Source organism: Pipistrellus kuhlii, unplaced genomic scaffold (assembly GCF_014108245.1).
Source record: "Pipistrellus kuhlii isolate mPipKuh1 unplaced genomic scaffold, mPipKuh1.p scaffold_m20_p_5, whole genome shotgun sequence".
Lineage (NCBI taxonomy): Eukaryota > Metazoa > Chordata > Mammalia > Chiroptera > Vespertilionidae > Pipistrellus > Pipistrellus kuhlii.
The window spans coordinates 81,377,154-81,394,175 of NW_023425551.1; the positions used below are offsets into that span (position 1 = coordinate 81,377,154).

Sequence of the window (17,022 nt, forward strand, 5' to 3'; positions counted from 1 at the left end):
CCACAGTGTACCTGCTGTTTTGGAACTGTAAAGACATGATCTCATTTCACCCTCACAGTAGCTCTAGGGACTTTTGTGATCCCCGTGTCATGGAGGAGAACATGGAGTCAGCCAGCCCAGCACCGTGTCCAAGGCTGCACAGCAAATGCTTCATTGCCAGCAGTCACGGCAGAGGTGCCAGGAGTCAGGCAGGGTGACCGTGCATCCTGCTTGTTCTGTGTGTGTGTGTGTGTGTGCGCACACATGCACGCGTGTGTTGTGTGTGTAAGTTGGGAGCATCCCAATTTGTTCTCAGAAGTGCCCGCGTGGGAATGGAAGATTGCACGGTCACCCTGATTGTAGGTCCTCAGATGTGCTTGGGACAGAGATGGGTGGCACTGGACATGAGCCAGATGGGTAGCTGGCCTGGCCTGCCCGGGCGAGGGGCTTGCTGGAGGCACCTGTTGGTCTGGAAGAGGTAGGCGGGGACAAGGCCTCGGTCAGTCCATGTGGGCTCGGTCCGGACTCAGTCCTCAGGTCAGGACTCGCAAACCGGGAGAGAGCCGGCTGCCAGAGGCGGTGTCTGGGCAGCGTCACAGGGTTCGGAAGAGGGTCTCCTTCACTGAGCCCGAGGCAAGCTGTGTGGCCTCTCTGGGCCTTTGCTTTCCTGTCTGAGAAATGGGGGTGATGGTGAGCCAGCCCCAGGGTGTGGGAGAGTGAGGAGGGTTAGTGTAGGCGCTGTGTGAACTGCTCGGTGGCTCCCAGCCTGGCTGTGCATTGGAGTCACCGGGGGCTCGGATACTGTGCCGGGACCCGCTGCCTGAGCCGGGCTCCACCGGGCCTGGAAGTTTGAAAAGCTCTCCAGGTGATGTGTGTATGTTCAGGGCTGGAAGCCGTGAGTAGGAGCCGAGCTCCCCCAGCCTGTTCTCTCCGAATCACTGGGGACCTTTTAAAACGACTGATGCCTGACGCCCACCCCCAGACAAGCTGATTGAATGGGAACTGGATGCAGCCGGGGCACCGGGATCTTCAGAAGGTGCCCCAGGCGTTCTACTGCACAGCAACGCGTGGGCGGCTCCGAGGGAGGGGTGCTGGAGGGAGGACAGCGTGCTCCCCAGGCTGGAGGGCGGTGTGAGCAAAGGAGCCGGAGCGGGTGAGCAGGGGTGGCGGGAGGGGCGGGAGGACAGCACCTGGCAGCGAACCTGGGTCCTCGCTGCCTCTGAAGCCGCAGCAGAGCTGGAGGGAGTCCCCCAGTCAGGCGCGGTGGGCCTGTCCATCTCTGGGTGAGGTGCGGAGCGGAGGAGCATGGAGCCCGAGGCGCCCTGAGACCCAGCGCTGGCTTCCCACGGCCTTGTCCCTTGGGAGAATGCCTTTGGCAGGAGGACCAGCGTGACGCCCATGGAGTGCTGTTACCTGGGCGGGGTGAGGGGGGCTCACCCCCAGGTCTGGGTCTGCCTCTGCCTCCTCCCTGCTGTGTGACCTTGGACGAGGTACGAAACCTCTCCGAGTCTCCGAGCTCAGGAGGTTGTCAGTAGAACAAGGAGAACACCCGCCTCAGTGGGAGTCGTGAGGGCTGGAGAGGGAGTGTCTGAAGAGGCTGGCTGAACACCACGCCCACGAGAGGTGCTGATGACCTGGTTGTCGTTGACAGAGGAGTGAGAGGTGGGATGCACAGGCGGTTGGGTAATTATCACCCACGTGGAGGATCCTGGTTCCTGAAGGGGGGGGGGGCGTGTCTAGGCTGTCCCCAGTGCTGCACCGCTATCGGCGAGGAGACTGAGGCATTGTGAACATGACGGCTGGAGAATTGGCAGGGCTGGAGGCACCCCCAAGCGAGCCTGGCTCCGGAGCTGGCCCTTGGGAGAATGCCTTTGGCAGGAGGACCAGCGTGACGCCCATGGGTGAGGGGGCTCACCCCCAGATCTGGGTCTGACTCTGCCTCCTCCCTGCTGTGTGACCTGCCAGCTGGCTGCTGCCTTCCCTCCCCTTGGCCCCCTCCCTCTTGTCCTCAGCCAGCTCTGTGTCTCCACCTGCCCCCTCACCTCCTCCGGGATTCTGCCGGCCTCGGTTAGCCCCCCACCCTGGTCCCCTTGACGTTAGCATTCGGCCTCTGCCCAGGCCCTCCTGCCCGGCCCGAGGTCCCCAGTGAGCCAGGGCCACCCTGAGCTCCTGTCAGCGCCCCTGCTGAGAGGATGGCTGGACCCTCTTATCCTGGGGTGCTCCCCCTGGGGAGACAGAATCCAAGCTGCAAGTCTGTCTTCAGCTCATTCCCCTGAGACAGATTAGAGATAGAGCAGTTTACTGGGGGGGGGGTAGGGGGTAGGGGGTAGGGGAGGGACCAGGAAACATGGGAGGGGAGGGAGGCAGCATAGAGGCAGGGTGGGGGGGCGCCAGGAAACACGGAGGGGAGGGAGGCAGCATAGAGGCAGGGGTGGGGGGGGCGCCAGGAAACACGGAGGGGAGGGAGGCAGCATAGAGGCAGGGGTGCCAGGCAGGTCCCCGCTGAGAGCTGGAGCTCCGCACCCCTGGGCTCTGGGACAGAGGAGCACGCCTCTCAGTCTCCCCGGAGGTGCAAGGCGGGGGTGGGGGTGTCCTACTCCCAGCAATCCCTGGAGCTCCTGGAGGGGGATTCCTCAGTACCCCACCTGCTGCAGGCCTGTGACCAGAGGAAAACTCAGAAGAGTGGCAGGTGCTGGCAGCTGGAGATGGGCCCTGTGCCTCGAGGGGTAAGGGTGAAGGGAATGGTGGGCACTCATTCTTCCTCAAGCTTACAGCCTGAGAGTCTCTGCAGGAAGCGTGGCAGATGCCCAGCGACCACCGCACCTGGCGCCGGGCGAGCTGGGGGTCACCCAGCGGGCAGCTCTGCAGCTGTCAAGGCCCGTGGGAGGCAGCACCTGCCCCTCCTCGCCGCCTCCTCCCCAGGAGCCACAGAGCAGGGTTCGGAGGCAGAGCTGTAAACAGGGCAGATGCGGCATCCATCTTCCTGACAGCACTGCCAGCCAGGTGACGGCTGAGGGAGGAAGGCCGGTTTATGAGGAAATAGGAGAAATTTACTGCTCGCTGCTCCGGGGCCAGGAGCCTGAGCGGCAGGGCGGCTGCGTGGCAGCTGGGATGTGGACGGTGCGATCACCCAGCCTGTGATAACAGAGTAACAGCGGCAGCGAAGGCTTGTACAGCACTTACCGCTTGTCAAGCTCCGCTCCAGCACTTCGCATTGAATCCTCACAGCAGCCATTTCACAGATGAGAAAACTGAGGCATGGAGAAGTTAAAGACTTGCCCAAGGGCACAAGGTAATAAGTAGCAGAGCTGAGATTTGAACCCAGGCTGTCTGGCTCCAGGGCCCTCCTGGCTCTTCCAGCGGCTTTGAAGGGCCTTCCACCTCCACATTCCCAACGGAGCCTGAGGGGAAGGGAAGGCAGACACGTTTGGAATTGGCTTCCCCTCCTTGCTGCTTCTTGCTTGTCCAACCAGCGTCTGCTAAGAGGCTGTGTGCCCAGCCCTGTGCTGGGCTTGGGGATGGACCAGACCTGCCCGGGCTCTCCCTGCAGGTGTGGGACAGTATGACCGTGCAGACAGGTGTGCACCGGGCCTCCCAGGAGTCAGAGCCGAGGGCCTCCAGGGAGGAGCTCACAGTGAGGCCGAGAGGGCAGGTCCGGGGCCTCTGGGAGGGGACGGGGAGTGCTGGGGACCAGCTCCTTTCAGGAGGTCAGACGTCCTCACCGAGAGGAGACACTTGAACAAAGACTTCAAGGCATGAGAGAGCGAGGCATGTGGAGACCGGGGGAGCCAGTGCCAGGCAGAAGTCACAGGTAGGCTCATGCCTGGCAGGCGAGGGGCAGTGAGGAGGCCCCGGCAGTTGAAGAGAGAGTAGATTGGGGTAGATTGGGGGGTTGGGGGTGCAGATGGTGTGGGCCTTGTAGACAGCTTGTAAGGATTCTGTCTTCCACGGACTGAGAAAAGGCCACGCAGGGTGTGAAGAGGGCGGGGTTAATCTGAATGACCATATGCTTGTATGAAGGTCATGCTAATGGTGTGTTACACATATTTTGTGTGTTTATTTGTACATTGTGTACATGGACATGCATTCAGATGTGCTCAGATGCATGCAGGTTTGCGTGTTGTCTATATGTGTAGATGTGAAAGCATCTGGCTGGTCTGTATCCTGTGTGAGCGTCACGGGTGTGTGTGTGTGTGTGTGTGTGTGTGTGTGTGTGGCTCAGGAGGGCTGTGCTGGGCGGGTGAGTTGTGGAGAGGTGAGGGGGAGTCAAGGAGGAGCTCTTATTATTTCAACCTTGAAAACACATTTCAATTACAATTTACAACCTGCAGACAAAGGCTGCAGTCACCGTAGTAACCGCAGCTGTGGGGCTGGGGGGGAGTCCTCTCGCTGGCTCCCTGGCTGGCTGTCAGGCGGAGGAGCCAGGCGCATCTCCGGCTCATCGTGCCCCGGGACACAATTAGGACATCTTCGCGCTGTTGCTGCTGTCACTGCTGCTGTGTGTCCGGGATTTATCTCTTCCACCGACTCGCTGAATTGTGTGTCTCGCCGCCTCCCAGATCTGCGGTGCCCCTGCCGGGCCCGGGGCTCCCACCACCCTCTCCCTCCATGGCCACTGCCTCCCACCTCCTGGGCCTGGCCTGACAGCTGGCACAGGGCCTGGGCCCCACAGCGGGAAGAGGCAGGTCAGGGAGCAGGGGAGAGACAGATCAGGGTAGACCCGTGGTCGGCAAACTGCGGCTCGTGAGCCACATGCGGCTCTTTGGCCCCTTGAGTGTGACTCTTCCACAAAATACCACGGCCTGGGCGAGTCTATTTTGAAGAAGTGGTGCTAGAAGAGTCTAAGTTTAAAAAATGTGGCTCTCCAAAGAAATTTCAATTGTTGTGCTGTTGATATTTGGCTCTGCTGACTAATGAGTTTGCCGACCACTGGGGTAGACAAACTCTTTTGGAACCAGCCAGTCCCCAGGGATGTAGGAGCGCCTACTGGGTGCCAGGGTTCCTGCGAGACTCGGGATGTCACCGGACCACCTGCAACCTCGCTCCCTCCTCCGGAGGGGGCTGTGCAGCCCCCACTCGAGCTGCGCCTCGGAAGAGAGCAGGGCGGGCTCAGGAGGGCTCATTGCCGAGGAGCCGGGCTGCAAGGAGGGCCGGGCTGGTTGTGGGCACAGCTTGGGCGGAGCACCTGGTCCAGTCTGACTGGCATGTGTGGCTCCTGCGCCCCCACCGGTCGCGAGCACGGGACTCTGTCCCTGGGCTCCCTGTGGGCGTGGAAGGGCTTGGGCTGGAGGGGTGTGTGTGTGTGTGTGAGTGTGTGTGTGTGTGTGTGTGGGGGGGGGGCCTCGCTCAGGCCTGCTGCGCTCTCCAAGGTAAAGGTGCTTTGCAGGCCACCTCACTGCACCTGTTATCTCATCTGTAATTGGGGCTAGACTTGGGCATAAGTCAAGGACGTGAAACTGGCACCCTGGCAGCTTTGGGGTGGAGGTGGGAGGGGCCCACAGCAGCCCAGGCAGAGACAGGCTCCCCAGGGGGAGGTGCCCCATGGGGAATGGCTGCTTCGGCGGGACACTGAGGAGGGGCCCCTGGGGAGACGGAGAGCAGAGCCGAGGGCCGAGGGCCGCTGGGGCCATTGCCGGTGTGCTGGGCGCCGTGGCCTTGGGAGGGCTGTCTCTTTTCTGCCGTGGCCCATGGCTGTGGCCGCAGCCTCCTCCCTGCCTGCTGGCTAACCATTCAGTCTCTCCCTTTGAACCGGGATGGAGCTGCGGGGAGCTGAGCTTTACCTCCTTCAGGCTGCAGAGGGCAGGCCCCGGGGGCTGGGGGCTGGGGGCTGGGCTGCGGTAGGCAGAGAGGGAGGGGGTCCAGGGTGGGGCTTCCAGAACCCCTCCCTCCCCCGGCCCAGCCCCTCTGAGGACAGGATGGTTTTTGCATTTCTCTCCCAGCCCGGCTCTTAGAAGCTTGTGATCAGAGGCTTCGGACAGAGGCAGCTGCGCTGCGGAAGCTGGGAGGCTTGCTTTCACGTCCATCCTGTCTCCAGGCCGTGGCCTAGAAATAGCCTTCCCTGTTAGCAGCCTCTGCTGTGCGGAGCCCGAGGCGGGCGGGGCCTCCGCATCCTTGTACCTGGTGTTTAACGAACTTCTGAAGCCCTTGGCAAGCACCAGGCCTCTGTGCCTTCGTGAATATTAACCCATTAGTCCCCACAGGGTCCCGATCCTGGCCCGAAACTGAAGCCTCAGAGATGGAGTGATGGTTCAAGGTCACACAGCTGGAGCTGGGGTGCCTATGCAGTGCAGCGTGGTGGGTGGCGGGGGGCCAGGGCAGCAGGCTCGGGGCCCACCCCTCTCCAGCCCCGAGGCCACACCACAGAGCGGCGGGCTCTGTCTGAACCAAACTGTCCCTGTGGAGCCACTGGATCTGCCCCAAACGGTCCAGTCTGAGCATTGACTCTTGGATCTGACCCCAAGGCTGGGGAGACGGGAGCCAGGCTCACCCTGGGCACGGGGTCTTGGCGGCTGAGGCAGGGAGAGGAGACACGCTGATGGTCACCAGCTCCACGGAGCCCTGGCAGGCAGGCTCGGTGACCGTCACCGTGTCTAAACACTGTGCCCCCCCCCTCCCCCCCCCGCTTCTGGGGGTGAGCTGGGGTCCTGGGGCCTGAGGTCAAGTGCGGTCTGGGGTGGAGGGCGGGAGGGGCTGAGCTGGGAGTGCTCATCTGTCCCTGAGGCTGGCTGAGACCTGCGGCCGCCTCTTGGCTCCGCTTCCTTATCTGTAAGTGACAGAATGGGAGCAGGTGAGCCCACGGCTGCCACCCAGCTCTGTGATCCGTGATTTCCAGCTTCCACTCAGCAGTCCCTGGGGATCTGTCCCAAGCCAGGCCGAGGAGGGTGGACACCCTGGTGGGTGGCGACTGTGGGGGGTGAGGTGGTGGAGCAGACCACAGGGCAGCAGGGTGCCCCGGCACCCACATCTGTCTCTGAGGTGTGGGAGGAGGGGGATGGACACATCAGAGCTCCAGGGGTTTTGGGGCTGGTGCTGACCCGACCTGACCTGGCCCCCCGACAACGGGTCCTGAGGCTCAGGCCGTGGCTCGGGGCAGACACAGTGCTCGCCCTGCTGCCCTCGGGGAATTGCCTCGGGAAGGTGTCACTGGCCCTCCCACAGGGCGGCGTGGGGTGGGGGGGCTTATGAGGCTCCATCCTTGTCCTGGCCTTGAGGGAGGAGGCTGCGGCCATGTTGTACACAGGGGCTGGGGCCTCAGGAGGGGACCCGGGCTTCCCTGGTGGTCTGTCCGTCCTGTCCCTCCACCCTGCCCCGGGTCCTCACCTCCACGTCCTTGCCCCTCTCCCCCGCCCTGGCACAGGGTCCAGGGGTACAGTGGGGAGAACAGCAGGCCTTCCCCTCCACCCCTCAGGGCCCCCAGCTGCTTCCACCAGACCGATTCCTGGGGAGCAGAGCAAGCAGTGGGCTAGGGGCCAGGAGAGCTGGGCCTGATGGCTGCGCGCCTCTGCGCCCCCCTGCGCGGTCAGCGGGGCTGCGGGCATGGGGGCGTGGCGGGGATGGCAGGGATGGCGGGCGTGGCGGGCGCCCACTCTGGGTGTTTGGTTGCAGACCGCGAGCGCATTGGGCAGGATTCGGCGTACGAGCAGGAGGGGAAGGTGCAGTTTGTGATCGACGCGGTGTACGCCATGGGCCACGCGCTACACGCCATGCACCGGGACCTGTGTCCGGGCCGCGTGGGGCTCTGCCCGCGCATGGACCCTGTGGACGGCACCCAGCTGCTCAAGTACATCCGCAGCGTCAACTTCTCAGGTGGGAGTGGAGTGCGTGGCCCTGCCGGCCTGGTCCTGGGCCGTGCAGCCGGGGGAGGGGTCCTGGGCCTGGGGGAGGGAGCCTGGGCCTGGGGGAGGGGGCCTGGGCCCGGGGGCGGGGTCGGAGGGTGGAACCTGAGGCCTCTCTGCCCTGGGCTCAGCGCTCCAGCCGTTGGGTGCAGGCTCAGCAGAGAACCTGAGTGTGCGGCTCCCACGGCCCCACAGGCATCGCAGGGAACCCCGTGACCTTCAACGAGAACGGAGACGCGCCTGGCCGCTATGACATCTACCAGTACCAGCTGCGCAACGGCTCCGCTGCGTACAAGGTCATCGGCTCCTGGACTGACCACCTGCACCTGCGAGTGAGCGCCTGCCTGGCGGAGGGAGGTCTGAGGGGGTCGCCAGGGTGGAGAGCCACTCGCCCTGTCCCAGCTCGGTAGGGGGAATACGGGGGTGGGAGGGAGCCCCTGAGTAGCCCTGGTCTCTGGGATTTGTTCCGTGCCCGCTCCCAGACATCAGAGGGCCCCGAGCCCCCCTGAGAGGAAGGACAGGGCCACTGGACCCCTGTCCTGCCTCTCCCGGGCCTGGGGAACCTCCGTTCGGCCTGCCGCCCACTCGCAGGGCACAACGCTCTGGATAGAGGCTTGCTGGAGTGAAATGGGTGGTGCGGGCAGCTGGGTGCGCAGGGGGCTGTGTTTGGACAGAGGATGGTGTTTAAGGCCAAGGGCAGTCAGTGGCAAGCGGGGAGCTGTTTGAGAGGCGGTCTCCAGCATTGTCACACCCCCAGGGAGGCCATCCTTTCCCTGGGTCCTCCCGCCACGCTTCCCAGCTCACAGCTGTTCCTGGGACACGGGGACACGGGGACACGGGGACACGGGACACAGGGACATGGGGACATGGGGACGCGGTGGCTTTCTCTCTGGCCTCGGTCTCCTGCTGTGAAAGGAGCAGTGTTCGCAGAGGGAAAGGACCTGTGATTCCTTCCCCAAGGAAATGCCCGTGGACGCCGGTCCCTGCCTGCAGGGTGAGGGTGGGCGTGCTCTGGTGCACAGTGTGACATCTGGATGGACCTGGGAGGCTCCGGGGCCCAGGTCCACATCTGGCCTCACCCATGCTTCTTCCACCTCCCGGGAGAGCCACAGCGTGCCCCGCTCCCCTCCTGTAATGATCTCTCTGGCGACAAGCCCCTGGGGCCCTGCAGAGCAGCTTCTGCCGATGATCCCACTTAGCCCACATCTTCTGAGACAGGAGAGATCTGAGGAAACCAGCCTGAGGGCGTTCCAAGCACGGCAGGATGGAGCTCATTGCTATGGTGATGCTCCTTGGGCTGAGCGGAGACAGACAGACAGACAGGCACTTGTCAGCGTGGGACAGTGCCCACATGGAGCCAGGCCTCATTCCGGTGCAGTGGGTGCGGCGGGGGTGTGTGGGAGGGTATGGGGGGCAGTGACTCAGGTCCTGCAGCAGCAGCAGCAGCAGCTAACCTGGCTGAGCACCTGCTGTGCCAGCTCCTGTTCCAGCAGTGGCCTCACCGTGAGGACAGCCAGCGCGGCAGGCAGGCAGGCACAGTGCCCCACGCCACAGCGTGCTAAGGGAAGGCCCTCCCACTGTCCTCCGCCCTCCGCCGGCCTGCTGTTGGGGTGGGAGAAGGTGACCACACCTGCCCCTTTCTCCCTGAGCGCTCACTGTGGGGGCCACGGGTCAGGCTAGGCTCAGGGCGCCAAGGAGGAGGCCTCTCTGGCTGGTGCCGGACCTCGAGACTGCTTCTGCAGATTCCACAGAGATTCCCTGCCCCCCTCCGCCTCCGGAGTGTCAGCCCCCAGACAGGCTGTCTGGGGGCTGGATGTGGGCAGGGAAGCAAACATGAAGACTCCGCCCTGTGGGGCTGACTTTCTGGTGAAATCAAAGAATTTCTGTTATGACTTCCGAGGCGAAACCCCCTAAGTACCAAAGGGCCTGTAGCTTCGCGCCTGCGCTCCTCGGAACAGAAAACAGGCTCAGAGGTGCCAGGTCTTCTCCGGGCACACAGCCAGCTGGCAGCAGAACGGGGACCACATTCCCTGCCTTTTCCCCTAGAGCCAGAACTTTCCAGAACGCCCGCTGTCACCCGAGTCCTCTGCAAAGGTCCTTTCCCCGCAGTCCCAGCTCCAGGGCTCAGGAGTGTCCGGCCTCGGTGTCCCCGCAGGCCCCGGCCTGGCCATTGCTCTGCTCCTTGGTTCCAGGGGACCACACGCCCCGTCAGGCCAGAGCCACAGGACAAGCTCTTTCCTCATGGTTGTCTTCCCACTGGCCACGGGCCATCTCTGTACCCCTGCCCCCCACCTTGTTCCTCAGCTCTGAAACCCGCCCTCGCTCCAGGCCAGCAGGCTGTTCTCCGGAGTAAGCACCCAGCACCCACGAGGCCCCGTCTGGGCAGGCCCGCTGTTCTGTGAGCATTGGCTCCTCCTCAGAGTCACTTCCTGTGGAGCAGACGCTGCGAGCCCGGCTCCCCATGGTCGGCTCCCTCTGCCCAGTGCCCGGAGCACCTCGGGGCCTCTGGCTTACTTTCCAGGATTCTGTGACACTCAGAGTGCGCCCACCCTCCCGCGGCTCCTCGCTCACGGTGACTGTGTCTTTGGAGACGTGGGATGTGGCTAGCACTAGTTTAGAGCAAGCTGAGGACACTAACTGGGGCACGCAGTGGCTGTCCTGGGAGTGAGCCTTGGTTCGTTGCTCTCCGCTGACCCCAGCTCGTGTGCTGTCGGAGAGGCCCGTGGGCCGAGCCATCAGCGTGCTTCTCCCCGCCTGTGGGCACCCGGATCTCCTGGGTCTCCTGAGAACTCAGGCTCGGAGTCAGTGGGCCTGAGATGGGCCAGAATGTTTGTTTCCCAGCAGGCCCCTGGGCGGAGCTGCTGCTGCTGGTCTGGGGGCCACTGCGGAGCCGCACGGCCTCCTGAGTGCGCTCTGCCCTGCCGTGTGCCTCCAGGCCACACATGTCAGACTCAAAGGCTCACGCGGGCCAAATAAGATGTAAGCTTATGTGGCCGCAAAAAAACAAAAGCTTCAATTTTCATAGGATCGTAGGTTTATTTCGATAGAGACATGCTGAATACAAAGGGCTGGAATAAATGAGTTATTGTTAACAAAATAATAGAACATTTCAATAAAAATTAATATTTCTTCCTTGAACATTAACTTACCAGACATTAAATAACTGCACAGATTAATAAGGGTAACGCAAATAAAGCTATTTTTCTTGTTCTCCAAAAGTGAAATATTTCCTGTTGCACACACCAAACAAGTCATTCCAAGACTAATGACGTGGCCATCAGCTGCTAAAATATTCGCTGCTGGTATTAGTGGAGAGAAATACCTGTGTGTAAGGCCTGTAAGGGAAATGAATGCAATACAATTATAGTAATCACTAATTAGCAAACGTTGTAGGTAGTTGGTTATTAATAATCCTATATAATAAAAGGCTAATATGCAAATTAGAGTTCAACTGACCAGGATTTTCAACTGACTGGGAGTTTGACCGCTCGCCATGACGTGCACTATCCACCAGGGGTGGTGTGCAATAAAGGCAGGCCCAGCCGCAGCCGGAAGACCCCAGTTGGCCTTGATTGCCGCCAGGCCTAGGGACTCTATCTGTGCACGAATTTTGTGCACTGGGCCTGTAGTTATATATAACAGGGTATTGTAAAAGTTAAGTTATAGGATTTTTATTAACATGTTTCTTATATACTGTTATATTGGCTGGTCCGCAAAAATATTTGTTGTGGGCCACATGCGGCCTTCGGGCCACAAGTTCGACATGCTTGCTCTAGGCTGCTCTGCTGTTCCCCTACAACCCTGGAGTTGTGGACTCGATCAGGATTCCCATAGGCCAGTGTGTCTGGATCGGGGGAGCTTGTTTAAATCCAGCTATTGGTTTCAGCGGGTCTGAGGGGCCTGGGAAACTGGATTTGTAGCCGACTAAGTGGGTGATCCAGGCGTGGGGCCACAGGGTGCCAGCCGTGGGGTGGTCCGGGGCACCGGGGCATATCTGAGGCCCATGCCCCCACGCTATCGTTGGCAGATGGAGCGGATGCTGTGGCCAGGGAGCGGGCAGCAGCTGCCCCGCTCCATCTGCAGCCTGCCCTGCCAGCCCGGCGAGCGGAAGAAGACGGTGAAGGGCATGCCCTGCTGCTGGCACTGCGAGCCCTGCACCGGGTACCAGTACCAGGTGGACCGCTACACCTGCAAGACCTGCCCCTACGACATGCGGCCCACGGAGAACCGCACAGGCTGCCGGCCCATCCCCATCGTCAAGCTGGAGTGGGCCTCGCCCTGGGCCGTGCTGCCCCTCTTCCTGGCCGTGGTGGGCATCGCCGCCACGCTCTTCGTGGTGGTCACCTTCATGCGCTACAACGACACGCCCATCGTCAAGGCCTCGGGCCGCGAGCTGAGCTACGTGCTGCTGGCGGGCATCTTCCTGTGCTACGCCACCACCTTCCTCATGATCGCCGAGCCCGACCTGGGCACCTGCTCGCTGCGCCGCATCTTCCTGGGGCTGGGCATGAGCATCAGCTACGCGGCCCTGCTCACCAAGACCAACCGCATCTACCGCATCTTCGAGCAGGGCAAGCGGTCGGTGAGCGCCCCGCGCTTCATCAGCCCCGCCTCGCAGCTGGCCATCACCTTCAGCCTCATCTCGCTGCAGCTGCTGGGCATCTGCGTGTGGTTCGTGGTGGACCCCTCCCACTCGGTGGTGGACTTCCAGGACCAGCGGACGCTGGACCCCCGCTTCGCCAGGGGCGTGCTCAAGTGCGACATCTCGGACCTGTCGCTCATCTGCCTGCTGGGCTACAGCATGCTGCTCATGGTCACGTGCACGGTGTACGCCATCAAGACGCGCGGCGTGCCCGAGACCTTCAACGAGGCCAAGCCCATCGGCTTCACCATGTACACCACCTGCATCGTCTGGCTGGCCTTCATCCCCATCTTCTTCGGCACCTCCCAGTCGGCGGACAAGGTGAGTAGGGGGCAGAAGGCAGGGTGGGGGGGGAGGGCCGAGGAGGGGCAGGTTTGGAGGTGCTTGTGTTCCTGCTTTGCCCTAGCTTCCTCTCCATTGTGTGTTTTCTCCAAGTTCTGGGCTTTCTCTCCTCCCTCCCTTTCTGTTTTCCTGTCTCCTCTCCTTTTCTCTGTCTCATCTCTCCCTTTCTCTCCCTCCTTCCCTTTTCTAGCTGCCTCCTCTTTCCTCATCTCTCCACCCTTGCCTTTCCCTCCTCCTCCCTTTCTCATTCCCCCTTTCCTCGTTTCTCTCCTCTTCCTCTCTCTCCTCTCTGAGCCTGGGAGGCTGCGCCATCTTTCGTTCTTCATTCTTTTCTAGACAGTCCATTACCTCCCTCTCCATTCAGCCCCACCTTCCTTCTGTCCATTTCCCTCTTCATCCTCCTTTGCCCTCCCTGCCTCTGCCCTCCCAGGATCCCCTGGGTCCCTGAGGTGGGAGGTGGGTCAGGCACCTTTCCCCTCTCCCAGCCCCAAGCTGCCCTGCCCGGGAGCCGGCCTGGCAATGTCAGCCCAGGGCCCTTCCGTCCCGCGCCTCCTGCTGGCTCTGTAGGCCATCCCGGCCCCGCCCCCCGGCCCCGTGGACTCTGCCCAAGTCCCAGCACCCACTGGGGGATTATCTTGAAGGGTTGGGTGTCAGTGAAGTGGAGGCCAGCGACATGGAAGACCATGGAGACCCCAGATCCCAGCTCCTGGTCGGAGCTCTGTGTCTAGCCGTGGGATCCTAGGCAAGCCGGCTGGCCTCTGCCTCAGTTTCTTCACTGTGGATTAGGGCCTTGATCCTCCTCATCCTATAGGTGTTGTAACAACCACACGGCATGATGGTGTAGACGCAGTTGACCTGCTGTGTGGGTCTGGGACTGGGGAGAGTGGAGGGGACAGGCGGATGGCAGGGGACCCAGTGCTGTGGGAAGGCGGTTGGCTTTTGCTGTGAGTGAGAAGGGAGCTGCTGTGGCTTTTGGTGTGAGGCTGGGGAGGGAGGGGTGCCGAGCACTAAGGTGGGGGAGGTGCTAGAGGAGCCGATGTGGGCAGACGTCGGGGTCCCCTGCACGTGCTAAGTTTGGGGTGATGCCCAAACTTAGATGCCCAACTGCAGCTATCACGCCAACGGCTGACTAGATGAGCCTGGAGCTCAGGGGCGAGGCCAGCGGGATGTACCTGGGAGAGTCCTCAGCCCGTGGGTGGCCTCAGGGCCTGGGCCTGGGTGTCGCCTGAGGAGGCCTTGGCTGCAGAGTGGCTGCCACCAAACCCTGGCAGGCGGTGCTTGTCATATGCCAGTGCCTTACCTACCGGTTAGCTCACCCCCAGCCGCAGGTGAGGGGAGCTGTCCCCTCCCCATTTATACACGAGGACATGGGGGCGCAGAGAGGCAGTGACTTGTCTGAGGGCACAGCCGGTGGGTGGCACAGCTGGACATGGCCCTGCTCTAACTCGGAGCCCTCCCTGGCCCTGGCCCTGCAGCTCTGGGGCACCTTCTCTGCCCAGGGGCGTCCGGGTGGCTGCCCCCCTTCTCGCACAGCTCCTCTCCGGGCCCGGCCCGGCCCAGGGAAGCCCGTGGCCTGTCTTCCGGGGGTGGCCCTGCGGGCCGGGGGTCCCAGGAGCAGACCTGGGGCTGGCAGTGAGTGCCCTGAGGTCTGAGACCAGGCCTGGCGCCAGGCCGCTGGGAGCCAGAGCAGCCACAGGCCTCACTGGTGCTGAGAGCCGGGTCTCCAGTGCCCACCAGGCCTGCGGAGGCCTCCGTGCTGAGGCAGGTGCAGGCGGCGGCCCACGCCCCGCAGCACTGCGGAGCCCACAGAGCCAGCAGGGCCACCCCACTCCGGGAAGCTGGCAGCTTGAGGAATTCCCTACAACACCCCTCAGAGGCCAGCAGCGTGGTGGTTAAGCCCCTGCCCTGCTGCTATAATTTCCTCAGGCTCCCTGCCTGCACACCGCGCCCAGTGTCCCCTGCCATCCGAGGGCAGACCTTCCCACCTCCAGATTCTGGGCCCAGTTCCTCCCCCCGCCGACCGCCCCAGGTGACGCCTCCCTCCCCCCCCCCCCCTGATGTCTCCCTTTTTAGGAGCTCCCTCCCCTCAGCACTGACTATGAGAAGGAGCTTCTGAGCAGGTCTGCTCTGAGGCCCCTGGAGGAGCAGGCCTTGCCCAGGTCCTGCAGCAGGCTGGCTCCCCTCCTGTGTGCCCACATCTCCCAGCTCCACCCTCATGGCCTGGGGCCTGGGCTGCGCCCTCCCCTGGGCTTCTGCAAGAGGAGGGTGAGGCGATGAGCTCCCAAGTCCTGCGGGTTCAGACCACCAGGCTTCCGAGAGGCAGACACCCGGGGCCGTCTGTGCGCGGTCAGGTGGCAGTGACCAAACACCCCCGGGAGCTGCAGGCCTGGCTGCCATGTGTGTGCACACTTGTGTGCATGTGTGTGCACAGGGAGTGGGGAGGAGTGTGCCCAGGGACTCATTGCTGCTGGCGTGTGTACAGATTATGTGCAAATGTGAGTGTAAGTGGAGTGTGCAGGTGGTGTGTGTGTTCAGGTGTATGTGCAGATGTGTGAATGCGTCTTTGTGTATATGCACACCCAACTGTGTACCAGGTACATGAAGGGTCCGTGTGTGTGAGCCCAGGTGTGTCTGAGTCAGGTGAGTGAGAGTTGTGAGCTCAGGTGTGTGTGAATGCAGAGATGCAGGAGTGACAGGTGTGTGTGTTTGTGGGCATACGTGTGTGCAAACCAACATGCAGTGCTCGCTGTGCCTGCTCCCCTGGGCGCGGGTGCGGGTGCGGGCAGCGTGGAGCGGCTGTGCCGCTCTGGTGAGCCGGTGCTGGATTTGCCAGCATTAGCCCGGATTTCCAGGGCTTACCACGCAGCCGGCCGCATTACCCTGAGCCGAGCAGAGCCGCTCCTGTGCCAGGCGGGGTTGCTGCTCGGCCAGGCTTGGCCAGGACGGCGGCGGAGGCCGGCGGGATGAGGAGAAGCCGACTGGTAACAGAGGCGGAGGGTCCCAGTGGCCACCCGGTTGGCCTGGGCAGAAGCACAGAGCGGGCAGAACTCCTCGGTGCCCCCACCAGGCCCCTCGGATTCTGTGCCCACCAGGCCTCACAAAAACCAGGAAATTGCACAGCCAGGTCGCTCCTCTCTGTGCCCTTTGCCCACCCCAAGGTGCCCTCTGCCTCCCCCTGGACAGCCCCCTTCCCCTGGAGGGCACTGGCTAGGGAGGCTTCCTCAGAGGACCGGAGCGGAGCGGGGCCTGGCCCGGGGCAGCGGGCATGGGGCGCTCAGACCCTCCGGCTGGGACACGTGTGGATGGGAGAGAGCACTGTGCCTGGTTTTCCTCCTGCCTCTGTGCCAGGCCCATCTCCGTGGGAGGCCCCTGGGTTCAGAGGTGGGAGAGGACCACTGCTTCTCTGATGGGGTCAACATGCCACTGCCTCCCGGGACAGCGCGCGGCTTCACACGGGGCTCCAGAGCGGGGCCGGGCTGTGTTGGCGTGGGAATCCCAGACCCTGGGCACCCACAGGCCCCACTCCTGCTGTGCGCACAGCGCCCACGCCATCCGGGATGGGAGAGGAGCCCAGGGCCATGCTGGGAGGGCCGGGCCAGCAGATGGGCGCCGCTGTGCCTGCTTTACGCCCCTCCTTGTGTTTTGTTTGCAGAAAGGCTGTGGGCCGGGACGCCCCAGCTGTGCTCAGGCCTGGCTCCAGTTTCCAGTGCCCAGAGCAAAATGAGAACGAGGGGCCCTCATCCAAAACTTATTAGATTCAAGACGGCGGGCAGCAGGCACTGACCCAGCACCGGCGCCGTGTGGCTGCCGGGCCACCTGCCGTGTTGCCGGCTCCGCTCCTGTTGGAGGGCTCAGCAGCCACACGGGTCAGGGGGAGTGGGATCTGGAGCCTAGACTGGCCACCACCGGTCTGTGCCCACTGCAGGGCTCAGTCTGCCCAGAGAGGGGCCTCTACCCTGGCCACCAACTCCTATGGGCCCACTGTACCCCCATAACAAGGTGGGGGCAAAGGGCCTAAGATGGATGTCTGACCTAGAACCCCATTCCTGTTCCCGAGAAGCCCCAGTGTGAAAGGTGAGACAGCCCTCCCTCATGGAACCCCATGTAATGAGGAAGACACACCCTGCCCCCAGGGCACCCCAGGGCACCCCACCCCCAGGGCATCCCACCCCCAGGGCACCCCATCCCCAGGGCACCCCATCCCCAGGCACCCCATCCCCAGGG

General features: G+C 62.8%; 1 protein-coding gene across 3 annotated transcripts in view; it reads left to right on the plus strand.

Annotated features, from left to right (window-relative positions):
- The window catches only part of GRM4 (glutamate metabotropic receptor 4), a 115,293-nt gene that overhangs the window by 79,944 nt on the left and 18,327 nt on the right, over positions 1–17,022 (plus strand). For all 3 annotated transcript variants that reach the window (XM_036414885.2, XM_036414883.2, XM_045572788.1), the window contains exons 7-9: positions 7,585–7,785; positions 8,010–8,146; positions 11,842–12,777. In XM_036414885.2, coding sequence (XP_036270778.1) covers positions 7,585–7,785; positions 8,010–8,146; positions 11,842–12,777 — 1,274 coding nt within the window. The remainder of the gene's footprint in view (positions 1–7,584; positions 7,786–8,009; positions 8,147–11,841; positions 12,778–17,022) is intronic.